The sequence below is a fragment of the Myotis nattereri genome (assembly GCF_964212035.1).
Source record: "Myotis nattereri genome assembly, chromosome: 6".
Lineage (NCBI taxonomy): Eukaryota > Metazoa > Chordata > Mammalia > Chiroptera > Vespertilionidae > Myotis > Myotis nattereri.
Genome location: NC_138081.1, coordinates 59,575,086 through 59,599,724, shown reverse-complemented (window position 1 = coordinate 59,599,724; position 24,639 = coordinate 59,575,086). Strand labels below are relative to the sequence as shown.

Below are 24,639 nucleotides of genomic sequence, written 5' to 3'. Positions count from 1 at the left end.
TTCCACTGAGCAATTTTACTCCTAGTTATATAGAAACACTTATAAAAGGCCATACTTATATAAGGGAAACACTTAACATAAGGCCACAAATAAACATGTTCAAGAATTTTTTTTTAATATATTTATTGATTTTTTATAGAGCAGAAGGGAGAGGGATAGAGAGTCAGAAACATCGATGAGAGAGAAACATCGATCAGCTGCCTCCTGCCCAACCCCCACTGGGGATATGCCCGCAACCAAGGTACATGCCCTTGACCGGAATCAAACCTGGGACCCTTCAGTCCACAGGCTGACGCTCTATTTACTGAGCCAAACCGGTCAGGGCTGTTGAAGAATTTTTGTAAAGTGTTGCTTGTAATAGGAAGAAAATGGAAATAATTTAAATGTTTATTGGTGGGAAAATGGATCAATTAGCTGTGGTATATTCTTAAATTGGAATATTATACAACAGTTAAATGAAATAAATGTACATATATCAACATGGATTATTTTTTTAATTATGTTGAATTTTAAAAAGTAGTTACAAAAGGATATATATAGTTTGATACTACTTAGGTTTTAACAACTCAAAACCATAATGTTGGTTGCATTAGTTTTTTTACCAACATTATTTTTGTTATTTAAGACTATCCTGTTTAATTATAAAAGAAACCCACAGAAGCATGGGCCTTTGTTCTCTGACATCTTGTGTGGAGGGGGCTAAAGATATGCATGAAGAGTTGGTCAACAAAAATTGTTAATGTGACCAATATGAACCACACATGAACTTCTTTACATCTATGCCCATCTTGGTAACTTCTACTCACTTAGAACAACTTTTAAAATACGTAACCTGTGGCGAAACTTCAGAGTCAGGGATATTAATATTCAATATGACAGATTGCATATATTTTCAGTTAAAGAATAGACTGAATTTAAATAACAATCACATTAAGTTATGACATTCAGTTACATCTGATGATATTTTCTACTTAAATATTTCTCTGTGTTTTGTTAAACATTGATTAGGAGTGAAATAAGTTAAAATGGATGTTCATCTTTTTTTTCTGTTAACTTTCTTATCCATTCATAAGTTTGGGATAAATTTATTGCATTTGAGTTTAACCGTTAGTTTTTGCTTAATATTTAATAGTACTCTCACAGAAAATACATTCTAATCAGCCTCCTGCATTGCTTTTATTGTCTTCCCAGTTGTCTGACGATGGTCGCTATGTCTTGTTATCAATAAGGGAGGGGTGTGACCCAGTGAACCGGCTCTGGTACTGTGACCTGCAGCAGGAATCCAGTGGCATCACTGGTAAGTTATCTTTCACGCACAGGTACTAGTAATTACTCCAGGATGCCTTTTAAAAGCAGTTATTTTGTCTTCTAATTGATTTTCTAAGAAACCATCTTCCATTTAATCACATTGTCTTAGTTCATGTGTTCCCTCCTACCCCATATTATCCCATAAAATGAAGAAAAACTGAATGAATGTATTTGTTGGCTTCAGCATTTTCTCGGTAGATTGAGGTTAACCATATTTTTTGCATATGAATGTGAAAATATCCTGCGAATACTGCAGATGAAGAGGATTAAGGAGAAGCTGGCCCTTTGGTCTGTAAAACAGTATAACTGTCTAGACGTAATGTGGCAAACCAACATAGACAAGAGAGAGGGGACCAGTGAGAATTAACCAGGGTAACATAATCATAGGACAGCTCCTCAGTACTGAGCCACATGCACAATCACAGCCTGATTTTCCTGCCTGAAGCTTCATATGTCATGATAGTAAGCATGAAACCAGCCAGTCACAAATTCTGGAGATGGCTCATTTTAAATATTCTCTTCTGACATTTAAATCATACCAATACCACTGTCAAGCAGTAAAGCTTTCCAACTGCAGGACGTACTGTGCTGAAAATTCCCAGACCCAGAAATTGTATCGGGTATGCTGGCACGTAGGTAAGACCCCATACTAATTATACCATGTTCTGGTTAATGTAAAATAAGTATATTTTAGAGATGGTGACCTAGATTTTCAAACTGTACAATATATTGAGTGCACTTTTAGTTATTTGATTACCTCATTATTGGTCTATATTGTGTGTTACATTATAGTAAGATAATTTAAATTCTTTATTATTGATTGGTCATTGCATCATTTTTAAACTTCTAAAGTAAGATTCGCATCCTAAGATTCTTAGATACCACAGATGCCATTCACACATACAGCAGGATGAAGTCAACAACTTTTATGCTAGTGTTAAATATACTTCCATTTAATAAAACTACGGGTTTGTGGTTTTGTTTTGTTTTTTAAAAAAAGATATATCCATTTTGATCTCAAGAAAATTGGCTCAATCACAGTAGTTGCACATTCTCTGACAGGAGCAGGCCACCACCCAAGAACTGTTCATTTGAGTTGCAAGTGCAGGTGTACATAGAACTGTGCAAACCTCTGAATATAGAATCTGAAAGAAACAATAACAGCTGTTAAACTGTGCTGTTGTCCTGTACAATATTCCCATGTGACTGTAAAATAGTGCATAGGACTTTGCTTTCTCCAGTTCTTTATGAATGCCAATTACCGTGTTCTTTCTCCATAGAATTCTGGTTTCATTTTTTATTTATTACTTCATTTTTATATATTTAAATTATTAGGTGGGCTTATTGTTAAACAATATAAGTTAACTAATTAAAAAACAAATTGGCCCTGGCCAGGTGGCTCAGTTGGTTGGAACATTGTCCCATACACCGAAAGGTTGTAGGTTCAATCCCTGGTTGGGGCACATACGGGAGGCAACCTATCGATGTTTTTCTCTCTCTCCCTTCCTCTCTCTAAAATCAATTTCTTAAAAAAAGCGAGCCTGAGTGGTCTTCGTGTCACAGCATTTATGAAGTGTTTGGTGGAAAAGGTGGATGGTGCTAACATATTTGATTTTTGTAAGCGAATATCTGCTTACTGTGTACTTTGTCTAGACTTTCATTAACTTGTCCCTCTCCTTTGTCCTTTTATGCTGAAGGTTTGATCATTTTAGATTGATGAAATTTTCAGTGCTCCCCATGTCTTTATTTTAAAGCTTTCATGTCATTAATGAAAATTGTCTTCTCCCGCATAAGAAATTAATCTACCCATGAAGATAAAAGGAAGCTCAGTATTTGTCAGACACCTACATTGTACATCCAGCCATCTCTGGCTAGTGCAAAGCAGATGATCTCTTGTTTTCAGAAAACTGAGACAACACTGACCCATGGTTCAGGCCTGGCAGGACTGGGCATCTGGGGGTTACAGTGGAAATGGAGAGAAAAACATTCAAGAACCTTTAAGTGATTTATCCAAAGTTTAGCCAAGTCATCTGAGCATTAAAAGCCAGACCAACAGAGGAAGAAGACTCCTGTGATGGGCAGGGGTTATTAGAAAACAGTGTGTGTGTGTCAGAGTGGCTATGCCAAAGGAAAAAAAACAGTATAGGAACATCAAGAGGTAGTATAAAAATATGAACTTTGAAGTAAAATAAATAATGATAAAGTCAGTATTTTTGCTAATTTTAAAATTAGGGATTAGAAGGGCTTTTTCTAGGAAAATAGCTGCGTGCCATGAGAAATGGAAATTAAACTTTAAAAATTCACTATTAGCAAATCATGCTGTTCAGAAGCCACATTTAGCTTATTTTTGTCATTTGAAGAACACAGATTATTTGGCATAGTAGTAAGTGTTGTTTATTTAGCATTTATGTGTGCCAGATTCTAAGCTACAAATGTAGTTATTTCTTTGTCTTCTCAGAAACCTCTGAGGAGCACGTGTTGTTAACCTAGGAAACAGGTTGGTGAAGCCAGTTCGCTTTCCTGATGCCATTTAAAGATTCAGACCTATGTCAGTTGAACTCCTAGCCCATGTTCTAACCATAGTTATGTGGCAGGTGAGGTGGAAGGAAGGCATCAGACCAGGAGAGCCACAGCCTTCTGGTCCCCTCCATTCAGAGCAGGACCCACAGTTGGCATTGGTTTATCATTGTTACATGTCAGGTGCTTTGTAAAGTATAAAAACACTTCTTAGCTCCTGTTCTTAGAGAGCCTGCAAAACCTTTTTTTTTTTAAATGTAGTTAATACCATTGATTTTCAGAGAAAGCAATAAAAGTAATGAGTTCACTCTCAGGAAAGCATGCAGATGGCTTACTTTAAGCTAATCTTCACTCAGTCAACAAATCATTCCCCCACCCAGAAGCAGGTTTATAAAAAGTGATTTAACTTGAATGTAGAGAAGTTTAGGAATTGAATTCTGTTGGCTTCAGAGTGAAGAATGCCACTGACAGGCAGAGGAACCTCAGAAAAGGTGAGCAGACAGTGAGATGGTTAGCCAGTCTATTTTTAAAAGTAATTTTTCTGTTTTTCGTTTAAATCAATAATGCTCTAAGTTATGCATAGCAAAACTGAATGAGCCCCATTCTTCATCCGAAATGCCATTTCTTTAGAATTGTGTCGGGTCCAAAGCCCTTGAGGAGCAAAGGTTTCAGAAAAGCAAAAGGATTTAGTGAGCTCCTGTCTTAAACATGCTGCCTTGTGAGGCCTATACTTTCCACTGCTTTTCAAATTTATAGCTGGATTTTTATAAATCCAGCACTTTCCCTAATCTGAATAAATTTATGACTTACAGTATCTATTTATGACTAAGGTTAATGCTTCTGAACTTTGGTGGCAGATAAGACTACAGACTTTGATTTTGTGTGTGTGTTCAGTGGAGCTTGATTATTTAAAGCGTGTGCCGTATTTTCAGGCTTAGCTGATTAAACAGGTCCTGGGGGAAGTTGCTACTGTGTTTCGCTTTGGGTGGATATTTCAGTGACTTATTGCAGAGGTGGGTAGGGTCATAAGAAGTACCACTGCAGTGGCTTCAAGACCTTTTCAAGCAGAAATGCTAAGATGGTTACTTTGAGGACTAAAGGTTTTACATTACAAAGTGTTTTATTGTCAGGGGAGCACTTAAGGAATCTGACATTTCCCTGAATCAAGATTCTGTCTCTGTAAAAGTCATAGTCCAGAACATTACGTTTTAAGATTCTTATTATAAACTAGAGGCCCAATGCACGAAATCTGTGCAAGAGTAGGTCTTCCCCCGGCTGCCTGCACCGGCTTCCCTCCGGCCGCTGGCAGTCACCTGGAACCCGGTCTTCCCTTGCAGTCCCGGCTTTATCGGAAGGTCTAATTAGCATATTACACTTTTATTATTATAGATAAATGTACCTTTCTGTTTATCTACAAATTTTGCATTGGCAGCTAATTTTTTACTTATTCTTCTAAGGAATAGTTTTTAGGGTTGTTTTTTTTAAAAAAAACCAATATATTTTATGTAAACTAAGATACAAGTTGGTTACCATTGAGTGGTCACCTGTTTTTGAGGCTAGCGGTTTGAAAATAAAATTCTAACTTGAATTGCAGAGCTTAACCTTTTATGAAAATTAATTGTATGGACTTCTGTTTGAGGGAGTTTGTCAGATTATATATTCTGAATAGCTGCTTAATTGCAACTAAGATGCTGTAACTTTATAAAGCACTCTTCTAACTATTGCTGAGTTGGCACAGAAGAAGAGAACCCGTAGAACCAAAGACCAAGTGAAAGCAGGAATCCTGGATTGCTCCTGAACATGTCTGCTGGGCCCTGAGGCTGAGCTTCCCTCTGCTGGCCACCTGGGCCAGGGGGATGGGTGACAAAGCTCTGGTCTCCACGGTAGAGAGCGTAATGAGAGATACCCTCAGTGTCAGAATGACTGAGAAATAAACCTAGCAGAGGTAGGGTTGGGGGGTGAGGCGGAGGGAGGGCGTAAGAAGGAAACCTGCCCATCTTTACCTTGTCACTGCTGAAGGGGAGGGGTAGGCAGGATGTCAATTCTCCTAAAACTTGAGAAAGGCTGATCTTCACCTGTGTGCAGGTTGCCTTGATTGGCCCTATGAGGTCCAGAAATCCTCATACCAAGCATTTAATTTAAAGTGCTCCCAGTTTGGTTGCCTCCCAAGAGGCAAACAGAAGGCAAATGCCAATCTTCTCTGGAAGAGTGCCACTTCTACTGAGGCTTGTAAGAATTCCCACAGATGATGTTTCAAGGGGAGTCAGTTCACAGAAATCACAAAGGCAATGAAGAAATTTACCAGCATGAGAAATAGAGGCAGCAGAAACACCAGTATGGAATTAATCAGATTCCTAAAGTAAAACTAGTACATACACTTTTAAAATAAACTATGTTTTGCTTTTACAAAAAATAAACGGGAAGCTTGGTAGCAAAGCAAGAAACAAGATACTGTAAAATAAATAAATAAAAAATGACCAAACAGATTTGGAAGAGGACTAAGTAGAACTTCTGCAAATAAAGCTATAATTATTACCATTAAAAAATTCAGTTATTACATTAAAGGCAAGATTAGACACAGCTGAAGAGAGAACTAACAAAGTAGAATATAAGTATAAAGAAATCAACTAGAATATAGCCCACCAGGAGGTGGAAAGCATGTGAGTGGTTAAGAGATATGGAAAAGAATAAATCTTTTTAGAAATGATAAGCTACATAATTGGGACCAACCATTCTGCAGAGGACAACTGGCCCAAGTTGTTATCATGAAAATGATATGGCTGTCTTAGTATCAAAATAGGCTTTAAAGTAAGAAAGCATTACAAATGAAATAAAACTTCATAATCATAAAAGGTTCAATTCAGTTTTATTTAAATATCTATGTGTATATATAAAATCATGATTTCAAAATACAGAGAGGAAAAATTAATACAAATCCAGGTAAAAATAGATAAATCTACAATCATAGAGAAGCATTTTAATAGCTCTTTTCTGGAGCTGATAGAAAAAAAAGTGGCCCCCTAAATCAGTAAATATATAGATTTGAACAATGATTAACAAATGACTTAATAGACATTTAACATATCACACCCAAAGGCTGCAAAATACACATTCTTTTTAGTCACATACAGGAGCAGTTAAAAGTCATTTAAGAAAAAAAATAGGCCATAAAGCTTTTCTGAACTAATTTTAAATGATTAAAACCAGACAGAGCATGTTCTTTGAGCACAATTGGATTTAGCTAAAAGTCAATAACAATGACCAGAGGGTGAAAAATCTCATAGACATGATGTCAAGTGAAAGAAGTCAGATACAAAAGAATACATGTTGTATGTTTCATTATATATGAAGTTCAAAAATAAGTAAGATTGTGTTTAAGGATACATATTAAGGCAGAAAAAGAACAAAGAAAAATAGGATTACCATAGCATTCAGGATGGTGATTGCCTTCAGGAGGGCCGGGGGCTTGTTCAGAGCATCGTAGCACAAGAAGTTCCTCCTCATTCTGTTATCAAAAGCATATTTATTATCCTTCTGTGCCGATTCTTCCAGCTGGACTTTAGAATGATATTGTCAGGTTCATTAAAAATCTCATTGGGATTTTGATTGGAATTGTGTTAAATTGGCAAATTTTCTCTAGGATTATTTGCGCCTTTGAAATAGTGAGTCTTCCCATCTAGGGATATGGTGTGTGTTTTCAGTTATTTAGGATTTGTATGTACTATTGTTATTTTTAAGATTCCTTAGAAAAAGTTTAGAGCTTTCTTCATATAGATTCCACATTTCGTGTTAAGTGCATTCCTAAACATTTTATTAATTGTGCTTCTGTTGTAAATGAACTCTTCTCTCAGTCCTCCCATTTTTTTCTAACTGGTTATTGCTAGCGTGTAGGAAAGTGATAGGTTTTTAAAAACTGCTTATCTTATTATTAGTTTTCATTTCAATTATTGATTTAAAAGTATTTGTTGAGGTTTTGTTGTGGAGTAGGTAGGTATTAGTAGTCACTTGAATATTTTTTTTATTAATTAAAATTCTTTATTATTTAAAGTATTACATATATCTCCTTTTTCCCCCATTGACCTCTCCCCTCCCCCCCGTGCCCTCACCACCACCCCCCATCTGTGTCCATTGGTTTTGCTTATATGCATGCATACAAGTCCTTTGGTTGATCTCTTACCCCTTTCACCCCCCACCTTCCCTCATAGGTTGGACAGTCTGTTCTATGCTTTTATGACTGGTTCTATTTTAGTTCCTCATATTCCACAAATGAGTGAGATCATGTGATATTTATCTTTCTCTGACTGGCTTATTTCACTTAGCATAATGCTATCCAGTTCCATCTGTGCTATTGCAAATGGTAAGAATTCCTTCTTTTTTATAGCAGCGTAGTATTCCATCGTATAGATGTATCGTAGTTTTCTAGGTCACTTTAATATTTTAAAAATCTTTTTGCTAGTGCTAGTTTACAGTTGAGAAAACTAGGCTTATCAAGGGATAAAGAGATTGCTCAAGGTCACACAACTAAATATTGTTGAGCTGCAGTTTTAATCCAGTTTTGTCAGACCAAAAAACTCACTCTCTTTTTATCATGGGATATTTTTCTTGATGAGTTTTAATTTGACAACCAATTATATAAAGTTATTATGCTCTAAAGATGAATGAGATAATAAATGTAAAACTGCCTTGAAAAATTCAGGGACTATAAATGAACTATCCAAATTAATGTAGTAACTTCACTGTGAAATTGAAGCCAGGAGATTAATTGGAGAATAGCTGAGATCTGGCATTGCCTTCCAGAAGTTTAGAAGTCATAGAACTCTTTGTTTATGAAACTTGTGAGATGTACTCTGAACATCCCTGACTGATAAATTGTGAAGCAGGTATTTAAAAGTGGCATCTGGTGAGCCATTTAAATGATAATAGTGAGCCACATTTAAGATATTTTTTAGTGATGTCCGTCTCTAGACGAATTCTTAACACTAAGGGACTGGGAAGTGTTCCTTCTTTCATTCAGGACCAATTTTATTTTGCATCTTTGAAGTACCTGCCACTTCCTTTAGGTGCTAAGTATTAACTTCTGAATAGAAAAGACAAATTATAAACAAGCAGATAGATACATATCTTGAGAGAAGTGCCATGAAGAAATGGTCTGGGTACCGATAAGAGGGGCCTGGCCATTGGAGAGTGAGCCAGGCCGAGGAAATGCCCTGTAACAACGCCTTGAGGCATGTGTGAAGGAGCCCAGCAAAGGCTCGGAGGGCAGAGGTGCAGCGAAAGTTGGAACCAGCTGAGGTTGGCTAAGTGGGCAAGGACTGTGACATGCGAGACCAGGGAGCCATAAATAGGAATTCGATTTTATTCAAAGAGTAATGGGGACGTTTTTAAGAAGGGCACCAACATGGACCAGTTCAGGATATTCCAGCATTGTGGCAATATTACAGCCGCTAATATTGAGAAGGTCTGGAGTGGCTGTGGGAAGGCCAGGCGGGAAGGTAATCTGCAGATCAGGGCAGCCTAATTCTTTGTGGTAGGGGCTGTCCTGTGAGCCGAGCACCTTTAGCGGTATCTCTGGCCTTCACCCACTGGACTCGAATAGGAGCCCTCCTCTCCCCTTCCAAGTTGTGACAACCACGCCTGCACACATTGCTGAATGTCCCGCACGGTGGTGGAATGACCGCGGTTGAGAGCCCCTGAAATAGACCCAGCGGGAATTGGTGAAGACGTGGCCGGTGTGAGGGCAGTAGAGGTAGAGAGAGGTGCTCCAGTTTCGGAAGGCTCAGGTGGAGGAGGATCCCCCAGTTTCCGTGGGGCAACGTTCACATCTACCAGGCTTTTCGGGGGGAGGGGGGTGGAATTCCTTCACATGTTTTAAAACCTTAAAATGTGCCCATTGTCCTCGCTCTTTCTCAGACCTTAGATCTTCCAAATATTGTGTCTACTTTTTCTATAGACAGATAAGATCTGCCCTCTCTTCCCCATGCACAAACCACACCCTTTTAAGCACTGGAGAGGTGACAGGATGCTTGGTCTCTCACCAGGAATCCTGAAGTGGGTGAAACTGATCGACAACTTTGAAGGAGAATATGACTACGTGACGAACGAGGGCACAGTGTTCACATTCAAGACCAATCGCCATTCTCCCAACTATCGCCTCATCAACATCGACTTCACGGATCCCGAGGAGTCGAAGTGGAAGGTGCTGGTTCCTGAGCACGAGAAGGATGTCTTGGGTAAGACTGCATGCTGCTTGAGAGCGGTGCTTTCATGTTGGGTGAGCACGTCAGCAGATTGGTCTGCCTCTCGTCCTCTGGTGGCCCACTACAAGGTAAAGAACCTTCAGCCTCTGAGCTCTGGGCATGAAGTATCTAAACAGTGCCACCAGGTTTGCACTGCAGGACGTCTTTGTGGTGACTACAATATTATGCAGGGCCATCCTAATCACTGTGAAGATATGAATCCAGACTTTCTAGGTGGTGCTTTTTTAAAAAAAATATTAGTTTTCTTTGTGTAATAATCCTGTATAATAAAAGCCTAATATGCTATGTCCAACCAGTCACTACGACTGTACTGACGACCAGGGGGCAGACGCTCTGACTGGTAGTTTAGCTTGCTGCTGGGGTCCAGCGAATCAGGACTGGGTGAGAGGGCTGGACACGCTCTCCCCAGCCGGCTGGCCCCCACCAGCCCTGATCGGTATCGGGACTGGGTGAGACGGCCCAAGGCCCCGATCACTTGCCAGGCCAAGGGACCCCACCCATGCACGAATTTGTGCACCAGGCCTCTAGTATAATAATCACTTACGTTTAATTTTTAAACCGTTTGGATTCAAAAGCCGTAGCTTTTTGCTTTTGAATAACCTTTGGCTGTTTGTATTATACCTATTAGAGATTGTAGGGTGGTTTTCAGTCCTCTTATTAGAAAAGGAGTAAACTATTTTCAGATTGAATTGAAATCCAGTGCAGTTGCTGCTGTGTGCCCTGAGCTCCATTAGCCTTTTAGGAATCTCACCTCTGTTTCCATCCTGTTTCAGGGTGCCCTTAAGTTCCCTCATTCATTTTCTCTGTGATGTTCCCAAATGGTATGCTGCGTTATAAATGGTTTATTGCCTGAAAGCTGGATTTGATTAGAATGAGACTCACTAATTTTGCTATAAGTTTTTTTACACAAAAGAAGAGTCCGGTTATCTTCAAGTTAATGAAGAATTTACTGGTTGGAGGTGAACTTCTGCTAATGGGTTCAGTGGGTATAAAAGCGAGGGCCACCTCAAAATGGGAAGGTGTAAGGTATATAATTAGGAAAATAAATCCTTTCGATATCTGCATAGTATTCCTGTCTCAGCTGAACAGTCCTGGAAAAGTGAGGGACTCTCCCTCCTGGCCCAAGGCCGTGCGCTCTGCGCCTGGCAGGCACTTAAACTGGCCTTGTGTCATAGGTAGAGGGAAAAGGTGGTCAGATGGTTACGCTGACTGCCTCAGGGATTGCAGCCCAGGGGCACTCCCTCTGGGCCCTTCTGCTGCATGTACCTTGGCCCAGGAGGAAGCACTGCTCTAGGTCTTTGCTCGAGATTCTGCCCAGCCCCTGGGCATCTGGCTGCACCTCTCACTCTCTTCGGTACTGAGGTCTCCACAGCCCTGCAGGCAGGTGTGTTGGCCAGGACCCTAGAGGACCTCATGCTTGCTCTTTCTTACAAAACCCACATCTGCACCTCCAAGGCAGCGGCCCATCCGAGCTCTCCCTGAAGTACTCGTCCCCCTTCTCCTGCCTTCCAGCTGCCCCAGTCCCGATCCCTTTAGCCTCGCGCGTTGGATTGGACAGCAGTGCTGTCTCCCCAGTGGGGAGGGGGGCTTACAGCATGACGGGGCTTTCTCCAAGGAAATCCCTTCGCTTGTCTCTCCAGAACCTTCCATTCACTCCGTGCCCTCATTTATATTTGGATGAGGGGTCAAGAAACAGGTTTTTGGCCATTTCCTTCAACAACTTCCTGTGAGGAACTGGGTGTGTAGTGATTCTGGTTGCCTGGTGGCTTCTGTGCAAATTGAGACAGAATGTGCCCCCTAAGGGTGGTAAGAGCCGGGCATTTAGTGCCTCTTAAGTGCCCCGTGAACTGGCCTCATGTTGGCAGGTCCAAGTGAGACTTTGGTAGCACCAGCCTTCCTGCAGGGCGTCCTGGGTGGTTTTCAGATGCAGGGCAGGTTGGGTCCGTGATTCTTCAATGGGGAGCTCTCAGAGACCTGTTTCCCAAAGCATGTGACTTTTCTGCCGTTTAAAGCCCCCCTAAAAGTGGCTTGGCTGTGCCTTAAGGTGACATCCTATTTCACTTGTGGACCTAATGAAATGCAAATCGCTGCTTCGAGACGTGGGGGTGATATATTTTTATAACCTTCCTCTGGAAGATTAGAAGTTCCTTGGACTGGAAAGGGGAAACCTTCAATATTCCCTGGAACTCATCAATCCGAGGGAAGCGCAGTTGAATTTGCTATCTATCATTAGCACAGAATGCCCAGTTGAGAATAAAAACTAGAGATGAGTCATAAAGCACAGCCATAAAGTCAGAGCTGTTATTGATGGCGCCTGCAAATCTCCTTGTCCTTTCTTCTTCGCTTTGTCTGTTGTATAATTCTGATGTGCTTGCAGTTAACACCAAGGATTCCTTGACAAGTAATTTACTTCTGTTTTTCCTCTCTACTTTCTGTAAAACATTAAGGCTGCATGAAATAGATTACTTGATTGAGGCACTTTTGTAAAAAAACAAAACAAAACAAAACAAAAAAAAAACGCATTGGAGAAGGAGCACCTGGCTTGTGGCTGGGAAAGTTCTTTGTGTCTGACCTGAAGGAAGGGTTTGCTGCTCCCAACCGGATGGGAGCTCTGGTGGTCCTCGGAGCTCCCTCTGACGACGCCTGGCTCGTGCTGATAGCTGGTAATGTTACAAGCGTGAACTACTAGTTCCATGGGTTTTAAAAAATGAGCATGTGGCCCTAGCTGGTTTGGCTTCGTGGATAGAGCATTAGACGCTGGTGGACTGAAGGGTCCAGGTTCAACTCTGGACAAGGGCAACCAATCTACGAATCTCTCTCACATCGATGTTTCTCTCTCCCTGTCTCTCCCTTTCCCTTCCATTCTCTCTAAAAGTCAATGGACAAATACCCTCGGGTGAAGATGAAAAGTATTAATAATAAAAATGAATTTAAAATTCACTTCCCCCTGAAACCCAAGAAAGGCTTGTCCCCGTGTTGGAGCTGTTACCTGCAGTCCTGTCGTTGCATCTGTCCATTCATAACAGCATCTCTCCCTCTGGACAGCCTGGCCTTCCCTTAGGCCAGTGGTCGGCAAACTCATTAGTCAACAGAGCCAAATATCAATAGTACAACAATTGAAATTTCTTTTGAGAACCAAATTTTTTAAACGTAAACTATATAGGTAGTTACATTGTTATTAACTTAATTAGGGTTCTCCTAAGCTGGCCTTTGCTAAAAACATCCTCAATCTGATTGAGGTACGTTCGCTGAGGTCGACCCCTTCCAACTCTCCCATCCTCAGCTCGTGCGTGAATTGTGCGCGCCTCCCTGCACTGTGTATCCCTCCGCCCGCCCAACTGATCGACACCCCCCACTTCTTCTAATGCCACTTCTTCAAAATAGACTCGCCCAGGCCGAAAACTGACTTCTGCGCATGGGCCACGGAGTTTCAGTCTCACTGTACGTGTGCGCCCGCACATGGTATTTTGTGGAAGAGCCACACTCAAGGGGCCAAAGACCCGCATGTGGCTCGCGAGCCACGGTTTGCCGACCACTGCCTTAGGCTCATCTTGTCCAGAACGAAACAGATTGTGCTCTGTGCCTGCCCTTCTGTTTTTTTCGCCCCCCTGCACTCTCCCAGTGCTGCCGCAGGACCATACCGATTCTGACGTTGCAACCCTGGGAGTGAGGAGGACTCATCTCTCTACCTGACTTCCCATTTCCCCACGATCACCAAGCCCTGGGATTTTGGGGGGGAACTTGCCTTTCATTTATTTTTTATTTTTTTATTTTTTTTCCTTTCATTTATTTTCTTACATCTCCAGACTTGACCCACACTGGTGTGATTTCCCTGGCTTTCTGCAGGTGTGTTCTTCCTGGTCTCCCCTCCATCCCTGTGCATCTCTTTGTTCTGTATCCTTCGTGGATGTCATCTCTATTTGTATCCCCTTTATCCAAACAGTAGCTCCTCAGTAACTGCCAAGTCTGACCTACACTCCGCTCCTACTCAGCTCACTGAAGCCCCCTTCAGACCACCATCGCCACTCACCCCCAGACTGGACAACCTTTTTCTTCTTAAAAACAGACCTCTCACCTGTTTTATTAGCTCCTTCCCTCCCTCCCCTCCCTCCCTTCCTGCTGTGCATTCATTGGTTCATTCTCATTCCTTTTCTCTCTCCTCATTCCTAGCTCTGGCCTGTGCTCGAGACTCAATTCAGCACTTGCTGAAAGGCTCTCACTGTTTTGGGTCTGCAGCCAGCCGGTGCCTCACCTTTGCTTGCCCATTACTAGCTGTGTTTTTACGTGGTTGTATCTTAAGGGCAGAGGTGCCATCATCTTCCTGCTGGTCTCCCGGCACCTTGCAGAGGACCTGGAATGTTCCAAAGGCTTGATACATTTTTGCCGAATAAACAACCCTGACGGAAATGGATTTTGATTTGTTTTTGCTGTTTCTTTCTTGTATTTCCTGTAGCGTGATATTGAACACAGAGTAGGTAGGCAGGTTATGTATAGGACACACATTATCCGGGTAATCGCAGCCCCTGGCCCAGGGTGGAGAGTATTTTGTTTCCTCTAGACACCACAGTGACAGTCACTATTAAGAGAATATGCTGGACGCTAGGTGAATGATGAAAAGCAGTTGTACAGTCACCTTGCCAGGCGCACTGCTGCATAGCACCCTGGAGCTCCAGAACTACTGTCCAGCGACATCGGTGTGCCGTCCTCGCCTTTGCAAAACCCCCTGAGGCTTTGTCTGTTCTTGTCTTTTCAGAATGGGTAGCCTGCGTCAGGGCTAACTTTCTGGTGTTGTGCTACCTCCACGACGTGAAGAACACGCTGCAGCTCCACGACCTGGCCACAGGCGCCCTCCTGAAGACCTTCCCGCTCGAGGTGGGCAGCATCGTGGGCTACAGCGGGCAGAAGAAGGACACCGAGATCTTTTACCAGTTCACTTCCTTCCTGTCTCCAGGTGAGTCTCCCCACCAGTGCGGCTCAGTCCCAAAACCAGACCAGTGTTTGGGTGTCTTTGGGGAAATGGGAATATAATGCTATGAAGTTGAAAATCACATATGCTGTATTACAGCCACATCACTTAATGGGAGTAAAACAGAAAAACAGACGCTCAGAACCAAGGGAAATGCAGCCGCCGAAACTGTACCGTCATTAATCTTGTGTCCTGAGTCCTGAGTCCTGAGTCTCTGTTCTGGGGACAGGACCAACTGTTGTTCTAGGTTGATGAAAAAAATCCGCAGGAGCACATATAATCTTAGATTCAGCCTTGGTCTGAATGGACCAGGGCAGTCACAGTGCACAGAACGAAAAGCTTAAAATAAAAATCTGTACTCACATCTGACATTACAATTGTTTTCGAGAATAAACTAAGAATAGATCCTGCAGTTGTTGAACTGAATAAAGATAAGTCTAAAAATATAGTCTTGCATCATATAGAAAAAAACTTATTTGGTCTAATATAAAGAAAAAAATGCCCATCAATTGTAGTTTTACTTTTCATGTAAATTTCATGTAGTTAATTTTACCCAAAGTCAACATAGCTATCTTTTTTACTTTTAAAAAGTCGGTCACTCTCTTTTGCTTTGTTTTGGTTTTGTTTGCTTCTCCCCTTGGCTGTTTTTTGCAATTGCCGAAGCCATACATGTACTCCGACTTGTCCCAGGAGCCTGGTTCAGTTGGCAGTTTGCCTTGGACCGAGCAGGCCCTATCCTGAGATCAGTCTGGCTGAAAAAGTTTGTGCACGTTTCCTTGTTCGTTTTCAAGTTCCTCCATAGCCCTTTTGGTCCTACCCAGTTTTGTTGCAATAGTTTTATCCTTGGCAAGTACAGCAAACAGGGGAGAGCTGGGCAGGTACTGACTTGGCTCTGGGGTTTGGCCAGATGATGGTGATGCCTCATACTTCTTTTTTTTTTTTTTGCACCTCAAAGTCACAGAGCAAGCCATTCATAGGAACCTTATCATCTGGCAGGTTGCTCTCAGGGTTATTAAAATCCAGAGTGCTGTTCTGTAAGTAGGTCTGATGGCACACCTAGTAAGCTTTACTTTCCCATGTGCCTTTCGGAAGATCTAGGGGGCCCAGGAAAAGTGCCCACAAGGATGTGGAAACCAGGGCCAGGAGTCAGGGACGGACGGGTGTCCTGTGCCTCACCTCTCTCCCCTGGTACTGAGGTACAGTGGCAGCTAATGGACAGGAACCAAGAACAGCCAGTTTCCTCCAGAACAGCCATTCCCAACCCACTGCTGCAGGGCCCACAGTTCATTCACTCAGGTCACAGCGGTTCTAGAAGTTTAACATTGGAAAATCGCATAGTTGAAACGAATGGATAAAGGGCTGAGAAGAACAGGGTAGAGGGTGACTCACCTACACTTAATAAAAGCCAGAGTCACCAGAGGCCCGTAAACCCCCTTCCATGACCCCACGTGGCCATTTATTACAGAAACAAAGTCGTCATTACTGGGGAAGAAAGAACTCATTGTCCCAGTGCAGAATGGTGGGTTCTGTGCCAAGCAGTGAAATGTTATCCGTGACCGTGGCTGTGAAGGTTGAAAAGAGAAGCGTGTTCTTCGTTCTGCAGTGCCAGGCCGCTTCTGAACAAGCTTTCATTTGCGGCTGTCATGCTTTGTTCCTCTTCTTCTTCATTTTGCCTCCAGCTTTGTTTTTTTCTCTCCTTAATGCAATTTGATATCTAAAACCAAAGAACAGGACTTCCAGACTCAGGCCTTTTGGTCCAGATGTAAGAATGGCCATGTAATTAATTGTCAGCATGTGTATATCACCTTAAAGGCCGTCTCGCTCCGGCCTCTGAAGGTTGGCTGTCCACGACAGCTGACTAAATTAGAAGCAAAGCCCCGGGGCCCAAAGTCGCTGCTGCTCCAGCTGCTGTGGACGTGTGATCCACCTGGCAGGTGCAGGCCACAGCTGGCTGTGGTCCCCAAGGAGGTGCCTAGTGCAGACGTGCCTTATGCCCAAGCCATTGAGGAGTTTGGTATCCTGAGTCACACCTGGGAGAAAACAGGCGGCCTGGGCCACGTGACGGACAAGGCTCTTATTCCCTGTGGCTCGAACCACTTAGCTGTCGAGCCGATTAATTCTGTACTCAGGAAACCTCGGCGGGTTGTCTAAGGTGAGCTCCAGACAGACTTGCACGTTGTAAAAATCCTATACAGCAGAGCATGGCTCTGGGAACCAGAAATTAAAGAACCTTCTCAAACCGTTTGGGAAAGGCAAATATATATATATATATATATATATATATATATATTAACACATTGTGTACCGCATAGAAATCTCTTAAGACATACGCCAGGGACCGCACGTTTTGGGCAAACTGCACGTTATTTAAATCATCATAATGCACTTTAGGTGTTGTTTTTCAATAATTATAACATTTTTATTTACAAAAACAATTAAACAATTAAAAAGTTCCTAGTACTTTTTTAACGTATGGTACTACGTAAAACATTTTCCTCTATGAAGAGGGACCAAACAAAATTTACCTAAGTATCTAGATTCACTCCTTTTTCCATGGGCGTGAAAAACGAGAACACTCGTGAGCAGTCCTTAACAGATGGCGCGCGAAACAGGAGAAAACTCCTGAGCGGTACGAAATGTGTTAAGAATTTTAGAGCAGATTTAGGTTCACAGCAAAATTAAGGGCAAGGTACAGAGATTTACCATATAATCCCTGCCCCTGCACATGCATAGTCTCTCCCACCATCAACACCCCTCCAAGGGTATTACATTTGTTATACAGCTGATAAACCTACACTGACACATCATGATCACCCCAAGTCTATAACTTACCTTAGGATTCACTCTTAGTGTTGTACTTTCTGTGGGTTTGGAGAAGTGTACAGTGACATGCATCCATCATTATGGTAGCCTACAAAATGCTTTCACTCCCCTAAAAATCCTCTGTGCTCTGCTGTTTCAACCCACCCCATGTCCCAACCCTTGGCAGCCACTGTTTATTTTATTGTCCCCTTAATTGTGCCTTTTCCAGAATGTCATATCGTTGGAATCACACAGTATTGGCTTCTTATCAGATTGGCTTCTTTCATTTAGTAATAGGCATTTCAGGATACTCCGTGTCTTTATTACTCTTTAGCACTGAATAATATTCCATTTTCTGGATGTGGCATCGTCCATTTACACATTCACCTACTGAAGGACCTCTTGGTTGCTTCTAAGTTTTGGCAATCGTGAATAAAGCTGCTGTAAACATCCATGAGCAAGCTTTTGTGGGGACATAAATACATTTTCAACTCTGTTAAGAAAATACCAAGGAGCACAAATTTTTTAAAGAGACTTGTTTTAGTTTTTATTTATTTTTTTCTTTTAAAAACCCTAAAACCCAAACTCAATCAGACAAAGCAGTCTCTACGTGGGTCACCTTTTGCAAAGTTCTTTTGCCTTTTCTTTACATATCCAGTCTTTCTTATCCTTCTGATTCTTCTTTCACAGTTTCTCATAGAGTTACCCCTTTTCCTAACTCCCATTTCTTTCACCTCTGTACATTTATTTCAGATTATAGCAGGAATATCCCAGCTGACCAGCCCTGCCTTGTTTTCATCAGTGACCCATCTCCTCAAGTCCAGACACCTTAAGGGACTCCCATATACCAAATCTCTCTTTCACCCTTAAATTCTGGAATTGATTTCCTAGAGATCACCTAACCAGTCCTTTCTGGTTCATGAATCTAGGATTTCTCCAAACCCCACCTTCACTTGTACTTGGACACCAAACATCGTTACATTATAAGGATTTACATTACAGTGTGAATGTGCGAATATGTAAATAGAAAGTATTGATCAGCTAACTATATTAAGTAGTGGTACCTTCAGGGTTAACACAGCCTCTTCCCAGAAGACAGAAGAATAGGGATCAGGCAGTAGCCAGCCCCTGTGGTATACTTACTTCACTCCACTCTTAGAGGATTGAGTGTCTGAATTTCTTTTTTCTGGATAAACAGGCATTTAGAGTGTATTTTCTATTCATTTATTTCACTAGGGAATGTGCATTTCTAGTCCTTTGGTGGCTGTCTAAGCTCACTGGCCCGGTAACTGTCAGCACTGGGAGTCCTGGCTCCCGGGTCCCTGGCAGTCCCTGCACTAGAGGTAGCGGTGATGCCAGGGCGAGTCAGCTGCTCACGGGGTACGTGCTTGGTCTGCCATCTCTATTTGTAGTTGTTTGGTGGTTTGGTGTGCTTTTTCTTCAAAGATTCAGGTGGTTTGTGTATTTTGGGAAAGAGGGGAGCAGGTACTGAACAAGAAGCTTTTCCACAATTCACGTAAATCTGAAGATAGACACTTCCCTCAAGATGACATTCATCTAGGAAAATTCAGCGTCTGCCCAGAGTGCAGCGTGGAAGTATTTAAGTTATACTTCATACCGAAGAAAGCCAATACTTGAATCATGTTACTTATCTCCCCGCTGTTGATGTTAATCATACACCCTGTGATCGTGCCTTCACACACTGTGTCTGTAAGCGTGATGATTGGGATAGCATTCGTCAGGATTAGCAGTCATGCTGTTAAGGAATCTAAATGTACTTCTCTTTGCCAGTGGGGGGCAGAGTATGTTTCTCAACTGTTAGCGGAGAACATGCACAGAGGAGTTGAGAAGAACGCAAGCCACGGTTTCACTCCAGATCAGTCATTTAGAATGTGTCCTGTGGGAGCACCGTTTGGTTTCTGGTTTTCCAGCAAGCATGGGGATCACTGAGCAGATTTTCCATATATCTGACAGTGTATGTGTAAAGTATCCCGTGGGAGGGCTGTTTCCACACCAGCCATTCTGGATGACTAATTCTGTTTCATAAACCACAGCGGTGCTGTTTTTCTCAAACAGTGGGACTTGTCCTAGTTATTGTTCCTCCGATTTAGTTGTTAAATGTCAGCATTAAATTCAGGAAATAGAATTTTAATTAGTGGTTAAATAAGCTGGAAATCTTGGTGCATATTTTTCAATTTGTGTTATGCACAATTACTGGGGTAATCAAAATGGTAAAGCAAATTTGAGAATGGCTCCCCGATCATCTCTGGTCCCTGATTGCTGTCCACCTGTGTGTCCGTGAATGAGTGGGTGGCGGATAGGTAGCAAGAGCCCCAGATTGCCATCAAGAGACCCCTGACTGGCTCTTGACTTTGGGGCACTCATTTGTCTTTTCCGTCGTAATCGGCTCTCAGACATAACGGCCCTGTGTGAAATTTCCCATGTTATTTTGCCTGTGCTCCTACGTGACTTGGTGTGGAGCAGACCTGTTACATTTCCACAGTTAGCTCTTCCCTCTTCTCATGCTCCGATGCTCCTCCCGCTCCTCATGGCATCTGATTATGCTTTGTGATCCTTGTCCCCCTGTGTCTGGTGTGTTCGTGGACTAAACGTAGACTTCCGCTTCCTTCTAGGCATCATTTATCACTGTGATCTCACCAAAGAGGAGCTGGAGCCAAGAGTCTTCCGAGAGGTGACTGTGAAAGGAATCGATGCTTCCGATTACCAGACCGTCCAGGTATGGAGGAGTGTTTGCTCTTGATAATGCGAGTTAGAAAATCTGACTTCTAAGCTGGGCCTTCCCGGCCCAGCTCGTCAGGAGCTGTGGAGGTGATCCACAGAAATACGGATGACAGATCCTTTCGGAGTTCCCGGGTCTGGGCACTGAGCCAGGATGGCTTCTGTCCTCCCAGATCTTACAAGTTCTCCCATAGCTGCAACTCTTGACAAGAAGCCAAAGTCCCTTGTCTGGGGGATCTCACTACGGTAGCTATCAAAGCAACACAGTTTGTCTGTGTTAGTCTGTTTGCTTGCAGTGGTTTGTGTTCTGGCTCAAGTCTTATGGTGTCATAAATAGCAACATAGATTTGCACTATGTGAAGTATTTACTCAGGTGCTATAAGTCTTTTCAGTCTGAATTTCATATGTGTTTCTGCCTGGCACAGAGTGGGCACACCATAAAATATTAGCATGCCCTAGCCCAGTGGTCGGCAAACTGCGGCTCACGAGCCACATGTGGCTCTTTGGCCCCTTGAGTGTGGCTCTTCCACAAAATACCGACTTCTGCGTCTGGGCCACGAAGTTTCAATCGCACTGTACGTGCGCACCCCCACGTGGTATTTTGTGGAAGAGGGGCCAAAGAGCCGCATGTGGCTCGCGAGCCACAGTTTGCCGACCACTGCCCTAGCTGGTTTGGCTCAGTGGATAAAGTGTCAGCCTGCAGACTGAAGGGCCCAGGTTCAATTCCAGTCAAGGGCACCTGTCTCAGTTGCAGGCTCCATCCCCACATGGCCCTCGTCGAGCCTGCGCAGGAGGCAGCCAATTGATGTTTCTCTCTCACATTGATGTTTCTCTCTGTCTCTCCTCCTCCCTTTCACTCTCTCTTAAAACAAACAAACAAAAACAATGGAAAAATATTCTCAGGTGAGGATTAACATAGAATATTAGAATGGGTGAGTTAACCAGTTCATTGTCATGGCACCACAAACTCAATCTGTGGTCACCATCTTTTTAGGTTAAGAATCTCCATTTTTTATCTATTCAGCTGCCCAAGGTCCTACGCCTCCCAGAAACTGAATCACTTATCGGTCGATGGCGCAGAATGGCCCTGCCCCTTCGCAGTGAGAGGTGACTCGGGCACCAGGTGTTTATCAGGGCTCTCCCACCTGGAGGGCTGGACCCCACTGACCGCAGACTAGGAAGTTAGGAATGAAGGAAGGTTACAACAAAGCGCACCGATGCTCCTGAGAGTGTTTCTGTGCAACGAGGGCGTTATTTGAGCTCGGCCCGTTACTCTTCACTGTCTAGAAATAGTCTAGAGCAGTGGTTCTCAGCCTTCTGGCCCTTTAAATACAGTTCCTCATGTTGTGACCCAACCATTAAATTATTCTCATTGCTACTTCATAACTGTAATGTTGCTGCTGTTATGAATCGTAATGTAAATATCTGATGCCGAAACCGGTTTGGCTCAGTGGGTAGAGCGTCGGCCTGCGGACTGAAGGGTCCCGGGTTCGGTTCCGGTCGGGGGCATGTGCCTGGGTTGCGGGCACCTCCCCTGTAGGAGATGTGCAGGAGGCAGCTGGTCGATGTTTCTCTCTCATCGATGTTTCTAACTCTCTGTCTCTCTCCCTTCCTCTCTGTAAAAAAAATCAATAAAATATATTTAAAAAAAAATATATCTGATATGCAGGATGGTCTTAGGCGACCCCTGTGAAAGGGTCGTTCGACCGCCAAAGAGGTCGCGACCCACAGGCTGAGAACCGCTGGTCTAGATGCTGGGCTAGATCTTGATGATAAAAGAAATAAAGCTTTGTTTACAAAAACCAGCTGTGGGCCGGATCTGGCCCAGCTCTGCGTTTGCCAACCCCTGAGCTGTATCTGGAGCTGGCGGACTGGCCTCCGGTTGCTGGAGAACGTCCATGCCCATTTGTTTACCTAGTCTCTGTGGCTGTTTCTCGCTTTACCTGGGTGGGTGCAACAGAGACTGTACGGCACACACAGCCTAAACACTTAACACAGCCCTCAAAGAAAAAGTGAGCTGCTCTCTGGTCTGTATAAGTAGGATTCATAAGCTCAGAATGTTCTCAGGAGATGCATAGGGCCTTTGTCATGAAGCCACATCAGGCCTAACATCTGCATTTCCTGGTCGGGCGACATTGGGCGAGTCACTTAACCTTTCCACCACCATTTTTTCAGCTGTAAAATACAGATAGTATCTACTTTGCAGGATTCCTGTAGGATTATATGAGAAGATGTATAATAAGTGTCTGGCACATAGAATAAAATGATTTTTTTTTCCAGTTAGTATTGGCAATAAATATAACAGACTTTCAGTCTTCCATATCCATTTCAGCCTAGTCCTGTATTTTAGGCTGTCATTCTTTGCTGTTTTTCCTTTTCTCCACGTGTAGACCATGTGTCCCTGTCACCTGTAACATTTGGCCATCTCAGGGCCTACTTCTAGTCCTCGCCTGGTCCCCAGGGCGTGGATGTGTGTGCGCGCACCTCATTGCCTCGGAGATCAGCAGTGGCAGGGATGCCCGGGAATAGTGGCATCTTCTGCCCTAGAACTGGGCAGAGCTGCCTACAAGAGACCCCCTGTCTCCTGCTCATATCTGCTACCCAGCCCCTCAGGTCTAGATTAAAAAAACAAATTATCTTCTCCATCTTCCCACACCAAACTGCCCCCCTGTGCAGTTTCCTTTGGCGTTCAGGGAGGGGAGGGGACTTGGAATGGTGACAGCTGTCAGGGAGGCAGCTTCTTACCAGGACGAAACTCTTCTCAGTGCGGGTGGTTGGGATCGTCCCTCCTGTCAAGTACTAGTCGCTGTTGTTTCCTGTTCTGATAACACTGGTGATGCTCACAGGTGCTGCACAGAGAGACCCGTCACCTAATGTGTATTGTTTCCAGTTACAAAGGGAAAGATAAAACTTTGCAGCCGAGCAAGCGCTTGTGTGGAGTAGGAATCTCTCTGCCCCGCGGACATAGGTAGCAGCCTGCAGTCTCCAGGGGAAAATGGAGAGGAAAGGCGCTTGGGTGATGCCAGTTGCCCGTGTCATAGTAAAACTCCCTGAATTCCTCTGTGTCCAACTCTTTACTTCACAGTGAGAACTTCCCTGGCTGCACAGACACTTACAACCTTTTATTTGTACTGCTGCACTCGGGGAGAAAGTTCATGGTAAATATTCAGAGAGTTGGTACCTGGACAGAACACATTGGTTTACAGTCTGAATGCGCTGCTCCTCACTTCCGTGTTTTAGAAAACAAAGCTGTGCCCGTGTATAATACCCACAGGAGATTTTCATATCTATCGATGGTACACATCACACATACTGCGCTGAGTCGTTAAAACAGAATCTGTCCATGTGTAAAGGTGCCTTTGGAATGCACAGCACCACAGACTAGTTTCACTGAACATCCGTGTCGCCGTGGTTGAGATCTGAGTGGGCAGCGGAGCTCGGACATCAGACGTGAGTGTGACAGATGTCCTCGCATTTTGATCAGGCTCTCGGCCGTGTTGGCCGACAGTGACGGACCGCTGTAAAAGCTGCCCTCCAGAGGGACCTGCGTATGAATGGAAAGCATGCTGACGGCGTGTGAAAGGAGCCACCGCGTTTTGAGAAACAGATACTCTGTTTTTGTTTTCACTCACGTTAGGGTGATGCCACTTCCGATTCCACACGACCCTGGTGTTTATGTTTATTCCGTATGTAATTTAAAAAGACTCTCCCGGGCTGTGCATTCCCTTTTACAGTCGGTGAGGCACCGTGGCCGTGTTGAAGCACGTACTGCAGCACCGATGACCCTGCCTGGCTGGGCAGTGCCGGTAGTAGTGGTGAAGACGCTGCGCGTCTGCCTGGCGGTGTAGCTGGTAGCAGACCGTGCCCAAGAGAGGGGGAGGGAGGGGCGGAGAAACAGGCAGCTACAGCAGCCACAGAGGGTGCGCTTAGTGTGACCTACACGCAGGCAGGGCCCAGAGCACCTTGAGTGGGGCGGGGGTGGGGCAGGGGTGAAGGATATGGTATCGTATTTTGCTGACAGCAGAGCAAAGCTGCGCTCTACATAGCCTT

At 43.5% G+C, this 24,639-nt stretch overlaps 1 protein-coding gene across 1 annotated transcript in view; it reads left to right on the top strand.

The window, feature by feature from the left end:
- Positions 1–24,639, top strand: part of PREP (prolyl endopeptidase) — a 110,220-nt gene that overhangs the window by 47,919 nt on the left and 37,662 nt on the right. Inside the window, exons 7-10 of the mRNA XM_081094882.1 lie at positions 1,192–1,297; positions 9,864–10,055; positions 14,836–15,033; positions 20,484–20,587. Coding sequence (XP_080951008.1) covers positions 1,192–1,297; positions 9,864–10,055; positions 14,836–15,033; positions 20,484–20,587 — 600 coding nt within the window. The remainder of the gene's footprint in view (positions 1–1,191; positions 1,298–9,863; positions 10,056–14,835; positions 15,034–20,483; positions 20,588–24,639) is intronic.